Raw genomic sequence first — 21,600 nt, 5'->3', positions numbered from 1 at the left:
GTGACACGTACTGCGCGACAAGGAGGAGATAGTGTGACACGCGTACTGCGCGACAAGGAGGAGATAGTGTGACACGCGTACTGCGCGACAAGGAGGTGATAGTGTGACACGCGTACTGCGCGACAAGGAGGAGATAGTGTGACACGGTACTGCGCGACAAGGAGGAGATAGTGTGACACGCGTACTGCGCGACAAGGAGGTGATAGTGTGACACACGTACTGCGCGACAAGAAGGAGATAGTGTGACACACGTACTGCGCGACAAGGAGGAGATAGTGTGACACACGTACTGCGCAACAAGGAGGAGATAGTGTGACACACGTACTGCGCGACAAGGAGGAGATAGTGTGACACGCGTACTGCGCGACAAGGAGGAGATAGTGTGACACGCGTACTGCGCGACAAGGAGGAGATAGTGTGACACGCGTACTGCGCGACAAGGAGGAGATAGTGTGACACGTACTGCGCGACAAGGAGGAGATAGTGTGACACACGTACTGCGCGACAAGGAGGAGATAGTGTGACACACGTACTGCGCGACAAGGAGGAGATAGTGTGACACACGTACTGCGCGACAAGGAGGAGATAGTGTGACACGTACTGCGCGACAAGGAGGAGATAGTGTGACACACGTACTGCGCGACAAGGAGGAGATAGTGTGACACCCGTACTGCGCGACAAGGAGGAGATAGTGTGACACGTACTGCGCGACAAGGAGGAGATAGTGTGACACGCGTACTGCGCGACAAGGAGGAGATAGTGTGACACGCGTACTGCGCGACAAGGAGGAGATAGTGTGACACGCGTACTGCGCGACAAGGAGGAGATAGTGTGACACGCGTACTGCGCGACAAGGAGGAGATAGTGTGACACCCGTACTGCGCGACAAGGAGGAGATAGTGTGACACCCGTACTGCGCGACAAGGAGGAGATAGTGTGACACACGTACTGCGCGACAAGGAGGAGATAGTGTGACACACGTACTGCGCGACAAGGAGGAGATAGTGTGACACCCGTACTACGCGACAAGGAGGAGATAGTGTGACACGCGTACTGCGCGACAAGGAGGAGATAGTGTGACACGCGTACTGCGCGACAAGGAGGAGATAGTGTCACACACGTACTGCGCGACAAGGAGATAGTGTGACACGCGTACTGCGCGACAAGGAGGAGATAGTGTGACACGTACTGCGCGACAAGGAGGAGATAGTGTGACACACGTACTGCGCGACAAGGAGGAGATAGTGTGACACACGTACTGCGCGACAAGGAGGAGATAGTGTGACACACGTACTGCGCGACAAGGAGGAGATAGTGTGACACGTACTGCGCGACAAGGAGGAGATAGTGTGACACACGTACTGCACGACAAGGAGGAGATAGTGTGACACCCGTACTGCGCGACAAGGAGGAGATAGTGTGACACGTACTGCGCGACAAGGAGGAGATAGTGTGACACGCGTACTGCGCGACAAGGAGGAGATAGTGTGACACGCGTACTGCGCGACAAGGAGGAGATAGTGTGACACGCGTACTGCGCGACAAGGAGGAGATAGTGTGACACGCGTACTGCGCGACAAGGAGGAGATAGTGTGACACCCGTACTGCGCGACAAGGAGGAGATAGTGTGACACTCGTACTGCGCGACAAGGAGGAGATAGTGTGACACACGTACTGCGCGACAAGGAGGAGATAGTGTGACACACGTACTGCGCGACAAGGAGGAGATAGTGTGACACACGTACTGCGCGACAAGGAGGAGATAGTGTGACACCCGTACTGCGCGACAAGGAGGAGATAGTGTGACACGCGTACTGCGCGACAAGGAGGAGATAGTGTGACACGCGTACTGCGCGACAAGGAGGAGATAGTGTGACACACGTACTGCGCGACAAGGAGGAGATAGTGTGTCACACGTACTGCGCGACAAGGAGGAGATAGTGTGACACACGTACTGCGCGACAAGGAGGAGATAGTGTGACACGCGTACTGCGCGACAAGGAGGAGATAGTGTGACACGCGTACTGCGCGAAAAGGAGGAGATAGTGTGACACACGTACTGCGCGACAAGGAGGAGATAGTGTGACACGTACTGCGCGACAAGGAGGAGATAGTGTGACACGTACTGCGCGACAAGGAGGAGATAGTGTGACACACGTACTGCGCGACAAGGAGGAGATAGTGTGACACCCGTACTGCGCGACAAGGAGGAGATAGTGTGACACGTACTGCGCGACAAGGAGATAGTGTGACACGCGTACTGCGCGACAAGGAGGAGATAGTGTCACACGTACTGCGCGACAAGGAGGAGATAGTGTGACACACGTACTGCGCGACAAGGAGGAGATAGTGTGACACGTACTGCGCGACAAGGAGGAGATAGTGTGACACACGTACTGCGCGACAAGGAGGAGATAGTGTGACACACGTACTGCGCGACAAGGAGGAGATAGTGTGACACACGTACTGCCTGACAAGGAAGAGATAGTGTGACAAGGAGGAGATAGTGTGACACGCGTACTGCGCGACAAGGAGGAGATAGTGTGACACGTACTGCGCGACAAGGAGGAGATAGTGTGACACGTACTGCGCGACAAGGAGGAGATAGTGTGACACGTACTGCGCGACAAGGAGGAGATAGTGTGACACGCGTACTGCGCGACAAGGAGGAGATAGTGTGACACGCGTACTGCGCGACAAGGAGGAGATAATGTGACACGCGTACTGCGCGACAAGGAGGTGATAGTGTGACACGCGTACTGCGCGACAAGAAGGAGATAGTGTGACACGAACTGCGCGACAAGGAGGAGATAGTGTGACACGTACTGCGCGACAAGGAGGAGATAGTGTGACACGTACTGCGCGACAAGGAGGAGATAGTGTGACAAGTACTGCGCGACAAGGAGGAGATAGTGTGTCACACGTACTGCGCGACAAGGAGGAGATAGTGTGACACACGTACTGCGCGACAAGGAGGAGATAGTGTGACACGCGTACTGCGCGACAAGAAGGAGATAGTGTGACACCCGTACTGCGCGACAAGGAGGAGATAGTGTGACACGTACTGCGCGACAAGGAGGAGATAGTGTGACACACGTACTGCGCGACAAGGAGGAGATAGTGTGACACACGTACTGCGCGACAAGGAGGAGATAGTGTGACACACGTACTGCGCGACAAGGAAGAGATAGTGTGACACGTACTGCGCGACAAGGAGGAGATAGTGTGACACGTACTGCGCGACAAGGAGGAGATAGTGTGACACGCGTACTGCGCGACAAGGAGGAGATAGTGTGACACGCGTACTGCGCGACAAGGAGGAGATAGTGTGACACGTACTGCGCGACAAGGAGGAGATAGTGTGACACGTACTGCGCGACAAGGAGGAGATAGTGTGACACGCGTACTGCGCGACAAGGAGGAGATAGTGTGACACGTACTGCGCGACAAGGAGGAGATAGTGTGACACACGTACTGCGCGACAAGGAGGAGATAGTGTGATACACGTACTGCGCGACAAGGAGGAGATAGTGTGACACGTACTGCGCGACAAGGAGGAGATAGTGTGACACACGTACTGCGCGACAAGGAGGAGATAGTGTGACACGTACTGCGCGACAAGGAGGAGATAGTGTGACACGTACTGCGCGACAAGGACAGATACACCTGGGGGAGGGAGGGGGGGTGGACAGATACACCTGGGGGAGGGAGGGGGGGTGGACAGATACACCTGGGGGAGGGAGGGGGGGTGGACAGATACACCTGGGGGAGGGAGGGAGGGGGGGTGGACAGATACACCTGGGGGAGGGAGGGAGGGGGGTGTGGACAGATACAACTGGGGGAGGGAGGGAGGGGGGTGTGGACAGATACAACTGGGGGAGGGAGGGAGGGGGGTGTGGACAGATACAACTGGGGGAGGGAGGGAGGGGGGTGTGGACAGATACAACTGGGGGAGGGAGGGAGGGGGGTGTGGACAGATACAACTGGGGGAGGGAGGGAGGGGGGTGTGGACAGATACAACTGGGGGAGGGAGGGAGGGGGGTGTGGACAGATACAACTGGGGGAGGGAGGGAGGGGGGTGTGGACAGATACAACTGGGGGAGGGAGGGAGGGGGGTGTGGACAGATACAACTGGGGGAGGGAGGGAGGGGGGTGTGGACAGATACAACTGGGGGAGGGAGGGAGGGGGGTGTGGACAGATACAACTGGGGGAGGGAGGGAGGGGGGTGTGGACAGATACAACTGGGGGAGGGAGGGAGGGGGGTGTGGACAGATACAACTGGGGGAGGGAGGGAGGGGGGTGTGGACAGATACAACTGGGGGAGGGAGGGAGGGGGGTGTGGACAGATACAACTGGGGGAGGGAGGGAGGGGGGTGTGGACAGATACAACTGGGGGAGGGAGGGGGGTGTGGACAGATACAACTGGGGGAGGGAGGGAGGGGGTGTGGACAGATACAACTGGGGGAGGGAGGGAGGGGGTGTGGACAGATACAACTGGGGGAGGGAGGGAGGGGGGGGGTGTGGACAGATACACCTGGGGGAGGGAGGGAGGGGGGGTGGACAGATACACCTGGGGGAGGGAGGGAGGGGGTGTGGACAGATACACCTGGGGGAGGGAGGGAGGGGGGGTGGACAGATACACCTGGGGGAGGGAGGGAGGGGGGGTGGACAGATACACCTGGGGGAGGGAGGGAGGGTGGACAGATACACCTGGGGGAGGGAGGGAGGGAGGGTGGACAGATACACCTGGGGGAGGGAGGGAGGGTGGACAGATACACCTGGGGGAGGGAGGGAGGGTGGACAGATACACCTGGGGGAGGGAGGGAGGGAGGGTGGACAGATACACCTGGGGGAGGGAGGGAGGGAGGGTGGACAGATACACCTGGGGGAGGGAGGGAGGGAGGGTGGACAGATACACCTGGGGGAGGGAGGGAGGGTGGACAGATACACCTGGGGGAGGGAGGGAGGGGGGGTGGACAGATACACCTGGGGGAGGGAGGGAGGGGGGGTGGACAGATACACCTGGGGGAGGGAGGGAGGGGGGGTGGACAGATACACCTGGGGGAGGGAGGGAGGGGGGGTGGACAGATACACCTGGGGGAGGGAGGGAGGGGGGGTGGACAGATACACCTGGGGGAGGGAGGGAGGGAGGGGGGACAAATACACCTGGGGGAGGGAGGGAGGGGGGGTGGACAAATACACCTGGGGGAGGGAGGGAGGGGGGGTGGACAAATACACCTGGGGGAGGGAGGGAGGGGGGTGGACAGATACACCTGGGGGAGGGAGGGGGGGTGGACAGATACACCTGGGGGAGGGAGGGGGGGTGGACAGATACACCTGGGGGAGGGAGGGGGGGTGGACAGATATACCTGGGGGAGGGAGGGGGGGTGGACAGATACACCTGGGGGAGGGAGGGTGGTAGACAGATACAACTGGGGGAGGGAGGGAGGGGGGGGACAGATACACCTGAGGGAGGGGGGGGAACAGATACACCTGAGGGAGGGGGGGGAACAGATACACCTGGGGGAGGGAGGGGGGTGGACAGATACACCTGGGGGAGGGAGGGAGGGGGGGTGGACAGATACACCTGGGGGAGGGAGGGAGGGGGGACAAATACACCTGGGGGAGGGAGGGTGGGGGGGTGGACAAATACACCTGGGGGAGGGAGGGAGGGTGGACAAATACACCTGGGGGAGGGAGGGAGGGGGGGTGGACAAATACACCTGGGGAAGGGAGGGAGGGGGGTGGACAGATACACCTGGGGGAGGGAGGGGGGGTGGACAGATACACCTGGGGGAGGGAGGGAGGGGGGGGTGGACAGATATACCTGGGGGAGGGAGGGGGGGTGGACAGATACACCTGGGGGAGGGAGGGGGGGTGGACAGATACACCTGGGGGAGGGAGGAGGGTAGACAGATACAACTGGGGGAGGGAGGGAGGGGGGGGGGACAGATACACCTGAGGGAGGGGGGGGAACAGATACACCTGAGGGAGGGGGGGGAACAGATACACCTGAGGGAGGGGGGGAACAGATACACCTGAGGTAGGGGGAGGGGGGGGGGGGGAACAGATACACCTGAGGGAGGGGGGGGGGGGAAAGATACACCTGAGGGAGGGGGGAAGGGGGGAACAGATACACCTGAGGGAGGGGGGGGAACAGATACACCTGAGGGAGGGGGGAAGGGGGGGAACAGATACACCTGAGGGAGGGGGGGGAACAGATACACCTGAGGGAGGGGGGGGAACAGATACACCTGAGGGAGGGGGGGGAACAGATATACCTGAGGGAGGGGGGGCACAGATGCACCTGAGGGAGGAGGGGGAGGAACAGATACACCTGAGGGAGGGGGGGAGGAACAGATACACCTGAGGGAGGGGGGGGGGAAACAGATACACCTGAGGGAGGGGGGGGAGGAACAGATACACCTGAGGGAGGGGGGGGAGGAACAGATACACCTGAGGGAGGGGGGGGGGGGGGAGGAACAGATACACCTGAGGGAGGGGGGGGGGAGGAACAGATACACCTGAGGGAGGGGGGGGGGAGGAACAGATACACCTGAGGGAGGGGGGGGAGGAACAGATACACCTGAGGGAGGGGGGAACAGGTACACCTGATGGAGGGGGGAACAGGTACACTTGAGGGAGGGGGGGAACAGGTACACCTGAGGGAGGGGGGAACAGGTCCACCTGAGGGAGGGGGGGGAACAGGTCCACCTGAGGGAGGGGGGGAACAGGTCCACCTGAGGGAGGGGGGGGGGATCAGATACACCTGAGGGAGGGGGGGGGACAGATACACCTGAGGGAGGGGGGGGAACAGATACACCTGAGGGAGGGGGGGGAACAGATACACCTGAGGGAGGGGGGGGAACAGATACACCTGAGGGAGGGGGGGGAACAGATACACCTGAGGGAGGGGGGGGGAACAGATACACCTGAGGGAGGGGGGGGAACAGATAAACCTGAGGGAGGGGGGGACAGATACACCTGAGGGAGGGGGGGGAGGAACAGATACACCTGAGGGAGGGGGGGAGGGGGGGAACAGATACACCTGAGGGAGGGGGGGAGGGGGGGAACAGATACACCTGAGGGAGGGGGGGGAGGAACAGATACACCTGAGGGAGGGGGGGAGGGGGGGAACAGATACACCTGAGGGAGGGGGGGAGGGGGGGAACAGATACACCTGAGGGAGGGGGGGAGGGGGGGAACAGATACACCTGAGGGAGGGGGGGAGGGGGGGAACAGATACACCTGAGGGAGGGGGGGAACAGAATCACCTGAGGGAGGGGGGAGGGGGGGAACAGATACACCTGAGGGTGGGGGGGAACAGATACACCTGAGGGAGGGGGGGAGGGGGGAACATATACACCTGAGGGAGGGGGGGAGGGGGGGAACAGATACACCTGAGGGAGGGGGGGAACAGATACACCTGAGGTAGGGGGAGGGCGGGAACAGATACACCTGAGGGAGGGGGGAACAGATACACCTGAGGGAGGGGGGAAGGAAGAGATACACCTGAGGGAGGGGGGAAGGGGGGGAACAGATACACCTGAGGGAGGGGGGGGAACAGATACACCTGAGGGAGGGGGGGGGAACAGATACACCTGAGGGAGGGGGGGGGGGACAGATACACCTGAGGGAGGGGGGGAACAGATACACCTGAGGGAGGGGGGGGAACAGATACACCTGAGGGAGGGGGGGCACAGATGCACCTGAGGGAGGAGGGGGAGGAGCAGATACACCTGAGGGAGGGGGGGGGGAACAGATACACCTGAGGGAGGGGGGGGAGGAACAGATACACCTGAGGGAGGGGGGGGAGGAACAGATACACCTGAGGGAGGGGGGGGAGGAACAGATACACCTGAGGGAGGGGGGGGGAGGAACAGATACACCTGAGGGAGGGGGGGGAGGAACAGATACACCTGAGGGAGGGGGGGGAGGAACAGATACACCTGAGGGAGGGGGGGGAGGAACAGATACACCTGAGGGAGGGGGGGAGGAACAGATACACCTGAGGGAGGGGGGGGGAGGAACAGATACACCTGAGGGAGGGGGGGAGGAACAGGTACACCTGAGGGTGGGGGGAACAGGTACACCTGAGGGAAGGGGGAACAGGTACACCTGAGGGAGGGGGGGACAGGTACACCTGAGGGAGGGGGGAACAGGTCCACCTGAGGGAGGGGGGGGAACAGGTCCACCTGAGGGAGGGGGGGGAACAGGTCCACCTGAGGGAGGGGGGGGAACAGGTCCACCTGAGGGAGGGGGGGGACAGATACACCTGAGGGAGGGGGGGGGGAACAGATATACCTGAGGGAGGGGGGGGGGAACAGATACACCTGAGGGAGGGGGGGGGAACAGATACACCTGAGGGAGGGGGGGGGAACAGATACACCTGAGGGAGGGGGGGGGGAACAGATACACCTGAGGGAGGGGGGGGACAGATACACCTGAGGGAGGGGGGGGGAGGAACAGATACACCTGAGGGAGGGGGGGAACAGATACACCTGAGGGAGGGGGGAGGGGGGGAACAGATACACCTGAGGGAGGGGGGGAGGGGGGGAACAGATACACCTGAGGGAGGGGGGGAACAGATACACCTGAGGGAGTGGGGAGGGGGGAACAGATACACCTGAGGGAGGGGGGAGGGGGGGAACAGATACACCTGAGGGAGGGGGGGGAACAGATACACCTGAGGGAGGGGGGGAGGGGGGGAACAGATACACCTGAGGGAGGTGGGGAGGGGGGGAACAGATACACCTGAGGGAGGTGGGGAGGGGGGGAACAGATACACCTGAGGGAGGGGGGGAACAGATACACCTGAGGGAGGGGGGGGGAACAGATACACCTGAGGGAGGGGGGGGGACAGATACACCTGAGGGAGGGGGGGGAGGAACAGATACACCTGAGGGAGGGGGGGGGAGGAACAGATACACCTGAGGGAGGGGGGGGGGGAACAGATACACCTGAGGGAGGGGGGGGGAACAGATACACCTGAGGGAGGGGGGGGGAACAGATACACCTGAGGGGGGGGGGACAGATACACCTGAGGGAGGGGAACAGATACACCTGAGGGAGGGGGGGGAATGGATACACCTGAGGGAGGGGGGGGGACGGATACACCTGAGGGAGGGGGGGGGAACGGATACACCTGAGGGAGGGGGGGGGAACAGGTACACCTGAGGTGGGGGGGGAGAGACAGATACACCTGAGGGAGGGGAGGGGGCACAGACAGTGCGCAGTGTTACACACTGAAGAAGTGTCATTTGACACGAAACGCGTAGGTGACGTCATACGCAGCGACGCGACGACGGACTTCTGGGCTGCAGTCTAGAGACACCACAAGGACGCCGATAGGAGGAATTTGAGTTCAAGGTCCGTTTAATACCTTCCATCTAGTCCTGGACTCTCTCTCTCCAATAACAGCTGGGGACTTTACTGTCATCGCAGGGTTCTGGGTGTCAGAGCCCGACCCTCGGTGTGTGTCTGGGTGTCAGAGCCCGACCCTCTGTGTGTGTCACGGACAATTAGATCCATGTGATCAAACTATATATATGTCTTTTATTTTTAACATATAAAGATTTATGTACTAATTTTGGCTTTTTGCTTCTTTCCATGCTCCTATTTCTGTGTTTGATGTACTGGGTGTTCCCCGCTGATCAGGGGAGATTAGGAGCTGCAGGGAAGGCCAGAAAATCGAGGGAGAGATTTAGAGGGACAGCGCGCACATTCACCTTTTTAACACACACACACACACACACACACACACACACACACAGTGCGTGTCACTCACGTGCGCTGGAAGAGTGCTCTGATCCGGTCCCCACCGGTCTCAGTAATATTGGGGCTCCGTATACAGCTTGGCAGGGGCTGCATGGTGTCCCGGGGTTCCGGGGTCCCCTCCCCTCGCCCAGCGGGGGCGCTCTCGGACATCACACCCTGCAAGATGCAGAGAGACCGCCAGGTGTGTCAGTAACATCCTGCAGTGTGCACACAGCACAGAGTCCCTTACTCACGCACACAGTGATGTTCGCTCGCACAGGGCACACAGTTACAGCACAGAGTCCCTTACTCACGCACACAGTGATGTCTCGCTCGCACAGGGCACACAGTTACAGCACACAGCACAGAGTCCCTTACTCACGCACACAGGGATGTCTCGCTCGCACAGGGCACACAGTTACAGCACACACACAGAGTCCCTTACTCACGCACACAGTGACGTCTCGCTCGCACAGGGCACACAGTGACAACACACAGCACAGAGTCCCTTACTCACGCACACAGTGATGTCTCGCTCGCACAGGGCACACAGTTACAGCACACAGCACAGAGTCCCTTACTCACGCACACAGTGATGTCTCGCTCGCACAGGGCACACAGTTACAGCACACACACAGAGTCCCTTACTCACGCACACAGTGATGTCTCGCTCGCACAGGGCACACAGTTACAGCACACAGCACAGAGTCCCTTACTCACGCACACAGGGATGTCTCGCTCGCACAGGGCACACAGTGACAACACACAGCACAGAGTCCCTTACTCACGCACACAGTGATGTCTCGCTCGCACAGGGCACACAGTTACAGCACACAGCACAGAGTCCCTTACTCACGCACACAGTGATGTCTCGCTCGCACAGGGCACACAGTTACAGCACACACACAGAGCCCCTTACTCATGCACACAGTGATGTCTCGCTCGCACAGGGCACACAGTTACAGCACACAGCACAGAGTCCCTTACTCACGCACACAGTGATGTCTCGCTCGCACAGGGCACACAGTTACAGCACACACACAGAGTCCCTTACTCACGCACACAGTGATGTCTCGCTCGCACAGGGCACACAGTTACAGCACACAGCACAGAGTCCCTTACTCACGCACACAGTGATGTCTCGCTCACACAGGGCACACAGTTACAGCACACAGCACAGAGTCCCTTACTCACGCACACAGTGATGTCTCGCTCGCACAGGGCACACAGTGACAACACACAGCACAGAGTCCCTTACTCACGCACACAGTGATGTCTCGCTCGCACAGGGCACACAGTTACAGCACACACACAGAGTCCCTTACTCACGCACACAGTGATGTCTCGCTCGCACAGGGCACACAGTTACAGCACAGAGTCCCTTACTCACGCACACAGTGATGCCTCGCTCGCACAGGGCACACAGTTACAGCACACACACAGAGTCCCTTACTCACGCACACAGTGATGTCTCGCTCGCACAGGGCACACAGTTACAGCACAGAGTCCCTTACTCACGCACACAGTGATGTCTCGCTCGCACAGGGCACACAGTTACAGCACACAGCACAGAGTTCCTTACTCACGCACACAGTGATGTCTCGCTCGCACAGGGCACACAGTTACAGCACACACACAGAGTCCCTTACTCACGCACACAGTGATGTCTCGCTCGCACAGGGCACACAGTTACAGCACACAGTTCAGAGTCCCTTACTCACGCACACAGTGATGTCTCGCTCGCACAGGGCACACAGTTACAGCACACAGCACAGAGTCCCTTACTCACGCACACAGTGATGTCTCGCTCGCACAGGGCACACAGTTACAGCACACAGCACAGAGTCCCTTATCTCACGCACACAGTGGTGTCTCGCTCGCACAGGGCACACAGTTACAGCACAGAGTCCCTTACTCACGCACACAGTGATGTCTCGCTCGCACAGGGCACACAGTTACAGCACACAGCACAGAGTCCCTTACTCACGCACACAGGGATGTCTCGCTCGCACAGGGCACACAGTGACAACACACAGCACAGAGTCCCTTACTCACGCACACAGTGATGTCTCGCTCGCACAGGGCACACAGTTACAGCACACACACAGAGTCCCTTACTCACGCACACAGTGATGTCTCGCTCGCACAGGGCACACAGTTACAGCACACAGCACAGAGTCCCTTACTCACGCACACAGTGATGTCTCGCTCGCACAGGGCACACAGTTACAGCACACAGCACAGAGTCCCTTACTCATGCACACAGTGATGTCTCGCTCGCACAGGGCACACAGTTACAGCACACACACAGAGTCCCTTACTCACGCACACAGTGATGTCTCGCTCGCACAGGGCACACAGTTACAGCACACACACAGAGTCCCTTACTCACGCACACAGTGATGTCTCGCTCGCACAGGGCACACAGTTACAGCACAGAGTCCCTTACTCACGCACACAGTGATGTCTCGCTCGCACAGGGCACACAGTTACAGCACACACACAGAGTCCCTTACTCACGCACACAGTGATGTCTCGCTCGCACAGGGCACACAGTTACAGCACACAGCACAGAGTTCCTTACTCACGCACACAGTGATGTCTCGCTCGCACAGGGCACACAGTTACAGCACACAGTTCAGAGTCCCTTACTCACGCACACAGTGATGTCTCGCTCGCACAGGGCACACAGTTACAGCACACAGCACAGAGTCCCTTACTCACGCACACAGTGATGTCTCGCTCGCACAGGGCACACAGTTACAGCACACAGCACAGAGTCCCTTATCTCACGCACACAGTGGTGTCTCGCTCGCACAGGGCACAGTTACAGCACAGAGTCCCTTACTCACGCACACAGTGATGTCTCGCTCGCACAGGGCACACAGTTACAGCACAGAGTTCCTTACTCACGCACACAGTGATGTCTCGCTCACACAGGGCACACAGTTACAGCACACAGTACAGAGTCCCTTACTCACACACACAGTGATGTCTCGCTCGCACAGGGCACACAGTTACATCACAAAGTCCCTTACTCACGCACACAGTGATGTCTCGCTCGCACAGGGCACACAGTTACAGCACACAGCACAGAGTCCCTTACTCACGCACACAGTGATGTCTCGCTCGCACAGGGCACACAGTTACAGCACACAGCACAGAGTCCCTTACTCACGCACACAGTGATGTCTCGCTCGCACAGGGCACACAGTTACAGCACAGAGTCCCTTACTCACGCACACAGTGATGTCTCGCTCGCACAGGGCACACAGTTACAGCACACAGCACAGAGTCCCTTACTCACGCACACAGTGATGTCTCGCTCGCACAGGGCACACAGTGACAACACACACACAGACTTCTCTCTCTCTCACACACACACACGCACACGCAGTGACGTCTGTCGCGCACACGCAAACACACACAGTGACATCTCTCTTGTACGCACACACTGGTGTTTCTTGCACAGTGTGTGACGTCAGCGTGTGTGCGCGCGACAGGTCAACGTGTGTGCGGGCGCATCAGCGTGTGTGCGCGCCTGAGTCAGCGTGCATGTGCGTGAGTGTCAATCAGTGTGTGTGCGACGCGGTAGTGTGTGTGTGCGTCAGTGTGCGTGCGAGTCAGTGTGCGTGCGTTTGCCAGTGTCAGTCAGTGAGTGCGTGCGACGCGTCAGTGCATGTGTGTGCGGGACACGTCGGTGCGTGTGCGCGCGACGCGTCGGTGCGTGTGCGCGCGACGTGGCGGTGCGTGTGCGCGCGACGCGGCGGTGCGTGTGCGCGCGACGCGGCGGTGCGTGTGCGCGCGACGCGGCGGTGCGTGTGCGCGCGACGCGGCGGTGCGTGTGCGCGCGACGCGGCGGTGCGTGTGCGCGCGACGCGGCGGTGCGTGTGGGCGCGACGCGGCGGTGCGTGTGGGCGCGACGCGGCGGTGCGCGCGACGCGGCGGTGCGTGTGCGCGCGACGCGGCGGTGCGTGTGCGCGCGACGCGGCGGTGCGTGTGCGCGCGACGCGGCGGTGCGTGTGCGCGCGACGCGGCGGTGCGTGTGCGCGCGACGCGGCGGTGCGTGTGCGCGCGACGCGGCGGTGCGTGTGCGCGCGACGCGGCGGTGCGTGTGCGCGCGGCGCGGCGGTGCGTGTGCGCGCGACACGTCGGTGCGTGTGCGCGACACGTCGGTACGTGTGTGTGCGACACGTCGGTGCGTGTGTGTGCGACACGTCGGTGCGTGTGTGTGCGACATGTCGGTGCGTGTGCGTCAGCGCGAGTGTGCGTCAGTGTCAGTCAGTGTGTGCGCGACGCGGTAGTGTGTGCGTGCAACGCGGCAGTGTGTGTGCGTCAGTGTGCGCGCGTGTGCCAGTGTCAGTGAGTGCGACGCATCAGTGAGTGCGTGCAATATCTCAGTGAGTGCGTGCGACGCATCAGTGAGTGCGTGCGACGCGTCAGTGAGTGCGACGCGTCAGTGAGTGCGACGCGTCAGTGAGTGCGACGCGTCAGTGAGTGCGACGCGTCAGTGAGTGCGACGCGTCAGTGCGTGCGACGCGTCAGTGAGTGCGTGCGACGCGTCAGTGAGTGCGACGCGTCAGTGAGTGCGACGCGTCAGTGCGAATGAGTATTTGTCAGTGAGCCAGTCTGTGTGTCCCTGAGGACGTAAAGGGGGGCAGGGCGAGTATACACTGAGGACACGGACACACACACACGGACGGATACGGACGGACAGACACACACACAGACACAGACACACACACACACTGAGAGACACACTGAGAGACACACTGAGAGACAGACACAATGAGACTGACACACACACACACACACACACACACTGAGAGACAGACACAATGAGACACACACACACACACACACACACACACTGAGAAACAGACACAATGAGACTGAGACTGACTGACTGACTGACACACACACACACACACACACACACACACACACTGAGAGACAGACACAATGAGACACACACACACACACACTGAGAAACAGACACAATGAGACTGAGACTGAGACTGACACACACACACACACACACACACACACACACACACACACACACACACACACACACACACTGAGAGACAGACACAATGAGACACACACACACACACACTGAGAAACAGACACAATGAGACTGAGACTGAGACTGAGACTGAGACTGAGACTGAGACTGAGACTGACACACACACACACACACACACACACACACACACACACACACACACACACACACACACACACACACACACACACACTTTACCTCCTCGCAGGTCACGCGCTGCTGGGCGCCGCCATCTTTACTTCAGCAGAGTAACAGTTCCGCTCTAAGTTGCCAGAGCGAGGCTTGGAACGCATCTTCGACTCGTTGATCTGTAATTCCACCGCCGCCATCTTTACTCCTCACAGAATAGCCCCAGCTCCCGGACACGTGACTGCGGCTCCCGGACACGTGACTGCGGCTCCCGGACACGTGACAGAGATCACTCAGTGAGGCAGATAGCAGTCAGCATGGGATCACTCACACTCCGCTGTCACCGGCCATCATCAGGGTCTCACAATCATCAGGGCCTCACTCACACCCTCAGGGTCTCACTCACACCCTCAGGGTCTCACTCACACCCTCAGGGTCTCACTCACAGTCATCAGGGTCTCACTCATCAGGGTCTCACTCACAGTCATCAGGGTCTCACACTCATCAGGGTCTCACTCACAGTCATCAAGGTCTCACTCACACCCTCAGGGTCTCACTCACAGTCATCAGGGTCTCACTCATCAGGGTCTCACTCACACTCTCAAGGTCTCACTCACACTCATCAGGGTCTCACTCACAGTCATCAAGGTCTCACTCACACCCTCAGAGTCTCACTCACACTCGTCAGGGTCTCACTCACACTCATCAGGGTCTCACTCACACTCATCAAGGTCTCATTCACACTCATCTAGGTCTCACTCACCCTCAGGGCCTCACTCGCAGTCATCAGCGTCTCACTCACACCCTCATGGTCTCACTCACACTCATCAGGGTCTCACGCACACTCCTCAGCATCTCACTCACACTCCTCGGGGCCTCACTCACACTATTACTCACTTCTCAGGGTCTCACTCACACACCCCGGTCTCACACTATCACTCACACTCAGAGTCATACTCACATTCCTAGGGGTCTCACTCACTGACACTCCTCAAGGTCTCACTGTCACCCACTCCTCACGGTCTCACTCACACTATCACTCAAGCTCCAAAACACTGTACTGAAACACCAACCCACGCCTCCACTGTACTGAAATACCAACCCACGCCTCCACTGTACTGAAACACCAACCCACGCCTCCACTGTACTGAAACACCAACCCACGCCTCCACTGTACTGAAATACCAACCCACGCCTCCACTGTACTGAAACACCAACCCACGCCTCCACTGTACTGAAACACCAACCCACGCCTCCACTGTACTGAAACACCAACCCACGCCTCCACTGTACGGAACGCCAACCCACGCCTCCACTGTACTGAAACACCAACCCACGCCTCCACTGTACAGAAACACCAACCCACGCCTCCACTGTACTGAAACACCAACCCACGCCTCCACTGTACGGAACGCCAACCCACGCCTCCACTGTACTGAAACACCAACCCACGCCTCCACTGTACGGAACGCCAACCCACGCCTCCACTGTACTGTAACACCAACCCACGCCTCCACTGTACTGTAACACCAACCCACGCCTCCACTGTACAGAAACACCAACCCACGCCTCCACTGTACGGAACGCCAACCCACGCCTCCACTGTACACAAACACCAACCCACGCCTCCACTGTACCGAAACACCAACCCACGCCTCCACTGTACAGAAACACCAACCCACGCCTCCACTGTACTGAAACACCAACCCACGCCTCCACTGTACAGAAACACCAACCCACGCCTCCACTGTACAGAAACACCAACCCACGCCTCCACTGTACGGAAACACCAACCCACGCCCCCACTGTACTGTAACACCAACCCACGCCTCCACTGTACAGAAACACCAACCCACGCCTCCACTGTACTGTAACACCAACCCACGCCTCCACTGTACTGTAACACCAACCCACGCCTCCACTGTACTGTAACACCAACCCACGCCTCCACTGTACGGGAAAACCAAGCCATTTAAAAAAAAAATGTAAATATAAATAAAAATTTATAAAAAAATAAACAGGGAGCCCCCCTGTGGTTTGTAACTAGGAGAAAGGATACCGGGTGCGAGAAACATCAGGTGGGGACAGCAAATATGACAAGATACAACTAGAGAACAAGTGAAATAATGTCGAGATCTTCCTTCAGTCGTGATGGCAGTGCTGAGCTTACATATCCAGTAGACCTCACGTTTGGATAATTCCCTATCGCGATCACCACCACGTCTATTAATCAGGGCAATGTCAATCCCCTTATATTTCAAAAGGGTATGGTCTTGTCCCTGGGGTATTGTGACGTGCCTTGAGACACTACTGTATGTTTGTCAAACCCAATCGTGATGTTTCTCGCATGTCCCAGTATCCTCCTAAGTTGTCGTTTGGTACGTCCCATGTGCACCAAACCACAGGGTCAAACTAAATAATATACCCCATGAGTCGTGGTGCATGTAATGCGCTGTTTAATAGTATACACCTCATGTGAGCCTCATGTGGAGTATACACCTCATGTGAGCCTCTGGAGGAGAACTTCTTTCTGTCGGTTTGTAGCATCCTACATGCCAAACATGCACCGCATGCAAAGTTACCCTTTGGCTTCCCGGTAACCAGGTCAGACTAGGTGTTTCTGTCGGTGGGAGACTAATATCGGTCCGAGTAGATTTCATACGTTTTTTGACTTCCTAAAAATCACGTTTGGTCTCTCTATAACAGCCCCTAATATGGGGTCACTCGAGTATTCCCCAGTGTTTTTGGATAATGTTCTTAACCTGAAATCCCAGGGAAGTATAGTTAGTGATAAAGGGAATCGAAATTGTCTCATTAGCCGCTATATTTATTTATTTATTTATTTATAAAATATTTTACCAGGAAGTAATACATTGAGAGTTACCTCTCGTTTTCAAGTATGTCCTGGGCACAGAGTAAAACAAATAATACATGGTTACAAATACAGTTACATAAATGAACAAGGTATACATTATATACAAGACATTGCATGCACAGTTAAAGAAAATGTATATTATGAGCGTATGAAACAGTTAAAGACCAGGTTAAAATGTGAGACAGCCTTAGATTTGAAAGAACTTAAACTGGTGGTGGATGTGAGAGTCTCTGGTAGGTTGTTCCAGTTTTGGGGTGCACGGAAGGAGAAGGAGGAACGTCCGGATACTTTGTTGAGCCTTGGGACCATGAATAGTCTTTTGGAGTCTGATCTCAGGTGATAAGTGCTGCAGGTGGTAGGGGTGAGGAGCTTGTTCAGGTAGCTGGGTAGCTTGCCCATGAAGAATTTAAAGGCAAGACAGGAAAGGTGAACTTTGCGTCTAGACTCGAGTGATGACCAATCTAGTTCTTTGAGCATTTCGCAGTGATGTGTGCTGTAGTTGCATTGGAGAACAAAACGACAAATTGAATTGTAGAGGGTGTCAAGTTTGCTAAGGTGGGTTTGAGGAGCCGAGCCATATACTATGTCTCCATAGTAAATAATTGGCATTAGCATCTGCTGTGCGATACGCTTTCTGACCAGGAGACTTAGGGAGGATTTGTTCCTGTAAAGTACCCCTAGTTTGGCATAGGTCTTGGTTGTCAGGGTATCAATGTGCATCCCGAATGTTAAGTGGGAGTCAAACCATAAGCCCAGGTATTTAAAACTAGTGACAGGTGTTAGGGTGGTGTTAGCGTTGGTTCGAATCAGGAGCTCAGTCACTGGAAGCTTTACAAATTTAGTCTTGGTCCCAAATACCATTGTTACAGTCTTGTCAGTGTTTAAAAACAGTTTGTTTTGGGAAATCCAGTTTTCGAGTCTCAAAAAGTCAGACTGAAGTATGTGTTGAAGGTCAGATAGGCTATGACTGTGTGCATATAGGATTGTGTCATCTGCATACATGTGTATTGAGGCTTCCTTACAAGCTGTGGGAAGATCATTAATGAACACTGAGAAGAGTAGGTGCCCCAGAACAGAGCCTTGCGGGACACCACAGGTGATATCCAGGGGGTTGGAGTTAGAGCCTGAAATGGACACATGTTGGGATCTTCCTGATAGGTAGGACTGAAACCAGTTTAAAGCATGTTTCCCTATTCCAGAGCTCTGGAGTTTGTTAAGCAGGATAGCATGATCGACTGTGTCAAAAGCCGTTGCAAAATCTAGGAATACTGCACCAGTGAGTTGTCCCCGTTCCATTCCACACTGGATTTCATTGCAAACTTTTAGCAGGGTAGTTACAGTAGAGTGTTTGGGGCGAAATCCAGATTGGAATTGGCTAGGCAAATTTGTCTTGGTGTAGAAATCGCTTAATTGGGAGTGGACACATTTTTCCATGACTTTGGATAGAATTGGGAGAAGTGAGATTGGCCTGTAGTTTGAGACAGTGTTTTTGTCCCCACTTTTGAAGATTGGGACAACTCTGGCAGTTTTCCAGGTCTTAGGGATATGGCCTGCAGACAGGATAAAGTTGACTATGGACGCAATTGGTTTGGCAATGGCTGGGGCACCAAGTCGTAGGAACCTAGATTGTAGTAAGTCGGGTCCACATTGGCTGCTTAGTTTTAGTTTGAGGAGCACTTGTATAATCTCCTCTTCAGATACTGGGCCAAATTGAAAATTGTGGGCAGTGTTGGGAGGGGGTGGGACTGTAGGGATACTCCCAGGATGAGATTCATGTTTGGGGTTTGTGCTGCGTTTCGCTAATAAGTTAGTGGCACACCCCACAAAGTAATCATTGAATGCATTTGCGATGTCAGTGGGGTTTGTCAGAGTAATATCCCCCTTAGTGATATTACTTGGTTGTTGATGGTTAGGAGGCTGGAATATGTGGTTGATAACCTTCCAGAAGTTAGCTGGGTTTGATGTATTCTGGTGGAGATTGTCAGAGTAATATTGTGCTTTTGCATGCCTTGTTTGCCTTGTGCACATGTTCCACATGCATCTGTAGTGATTGAGATCCTTGGTAGTGCCAGTTACTTTGTAGCTTTTCCACAAGGCATCCCTGAACTGGTAGAGTGCTATAAGGTCAGGTGTAACCCATGGAAGGTGGGCCCCCCGTACCCTTATTTTGCGTAGTGGAGCATGGGTATCGCAGAGTTTTAAGAACTCGGATTGGAAATAGTCGAGCGCAGAATCAGGGTCGGGAATTAAATCGATTCTATGCCATGGGCAGTTGGTAAGGTCATCCAGAAACTGTTGTGGGTTAAAGTTTTGAAATGTTCTAGTGAGGAGAACTTTAGGGCTTGAACGGGGCAGTTTAATTTTCCTTACACAGTAAACTATTGCATGGTCACTGAAAATATCGGGAAGGATGCCAGAGGATTGGATTCTGCTGGGGTTTGAGGCGAGAATCCAGCCTAGCAAAGAATGGTTATGCGATTTCAGGTTTGTTCGTGTGGATTGGGAAATGAGTTGCGATAGGTTAAGTGACTTGAGTTGTATCTGGATTTTGTGGTTTTTAGGGTCAAGCCAATTGAAGTTGAAATCCCCAAGAACTAGCAGCTAACTCTTCTCATTCAGAGAGGAAATGGAGCCAAGAAATTGGGTGATATCAGTCAAGGATTACAGAGTGGCTTTAGGGGGGCGGTAGATGCCAGCAAGCATGATGGGCTTAGAAAAGGGGAGGCAGATTTTGCCAACTAGAATTTCAAAAGAGGGTGGGCTTGGTGGGCAATTTAACAGTGTAAATTGTAATGTGTCTGCAATATAAAATAACACCCCTCCTCCTCTCTTTGACCTATCTCTCCTAAAAATGGAGTATCCCTGAATGGCAATATTTGCATCAGGGGTTTTAGGGGATAGCCATGTTTCTGTAAGAACGATGGCTTTGGGTTTATGCATAAGGCACCATGCCCTTAGTTCGTCCAGTTTGGGCAGCAGGCTCCGGATGTTTATATGGGCGACAGATAGCCCTTTTTGGAATTTAAAGGTGGAATTCTCAGGGGCATGGGACAGAGCTGAAATGGGAGGACCTGGGTTAGGATCAATATCACCTGCTAAGGAGTGTAACAGTACGAGTAGGAATTTGGGTAGTTGTTTGCAAGTTGTAGATTTGTGGTGTTTGCCATTTGAGTGAGCAGTGGTTGGTGTGCTGGTTTTTAGAGTTCTCCACCAACATTCAGTAGATAGTGCAAGGCTTTTGAGTAGTCCAGGGTGTATGGTGATGTTGGGTGTGGGCCAGGATGGAGGAGTTTGTAGTGGATAGAGGGAGTAACATCCCCATGAGGCCAGGAGAAAGAAAAAAGTTAAAATACATAGCAGGTTCATGATGCCAGAGGTAGGCAGTGTTGCAAGGAGCTGTTGTGAGCAGAGTGAGTGTGAGCAGACTAAACAGCAGCTGTGTGCCTGTTCCTTGTCAAATGTTTATCTGTATTGTAATGCTAGATTCAGTTCAGGGTTTCAGTGTATTGTGCAGTCAGTTTTGGGAGAGACTGCAGTGAATAAGTTGTAAAGGGGTGGGGGGTTGAAATAGGCAGGTTAGCAAGCTTGGGATCATAGTGTGATCTGAACAGCTTACCGTTTGTTGTCTTGAGTAAAAGAGTTTGCAGTAGATCCAGTCCCCAGTCACCTCTAGTCAAACTATAGTCTAACTATATTTATCACTTAAAAAGCTCACTATAGTCTAACTATATTTATCATTTAAAAAGCTCACTATAGTCTAACTATATTTAT

At 55.8% G+C, this 21,600-nt stretch overlaps 1 protein-coding gene across 2 annotated transcripts in view; it reads right to left on the bottom strand.

Moving 5' to 3' along the window:
- The window catches only part of TIMMDC1 (translocase of inner mitochondrial membrane domain containing 1), a 47,479-nt gene extending 32,328 nt beyond the window's left edge, over positions 1-15,151 (bottom strand). The window contains exons 1-2 of one of the 2 annotated variants that reach the window (XR_012790058.1): positions 15,024-15,150; positions 9,789-9,934 (exon numbers count right to left, since the gene is read on the bottom strand). Coding sequence is in view for 1 of the 2 variants with exons in the window: in XM_075580598.1 (XP_075436713.1) it covers positions 9,789-9,928 (140 nt within the window). In the remaining variant the exon portion in view is untranslated. Of the gene's footprint in view, positions 1-9,788; positions 9,935-15,023 lie in introns of both variants that reach the window. The other variant, XM_075580598.1, reaches the window with a different exon arrangement.
- Positions 15,152-21,600: the final 6,449 nt, after the last annotated feature.

The sequence above is a fragment of the Ascaphus truei genome (genome assembly GCF_040206685.1).
Source record: "Ascaphus truei isolate aAscTru1 chromosome 3 unlocalized genomic scaffold, aAscTru1.hap1 SUPER_3_unloc_9, whole genome shotgun sequence".
In the NCBI taxonomy this organism is placed as follows: Eukaryota; Metazoa; Chordata; class Amphibia; order Anura; family Ascaphidae; genus Ascaphus; species Ascaphus truei.
This window is presented reverse-complemented; position numbering and strand designations above follow the sequence as displayed.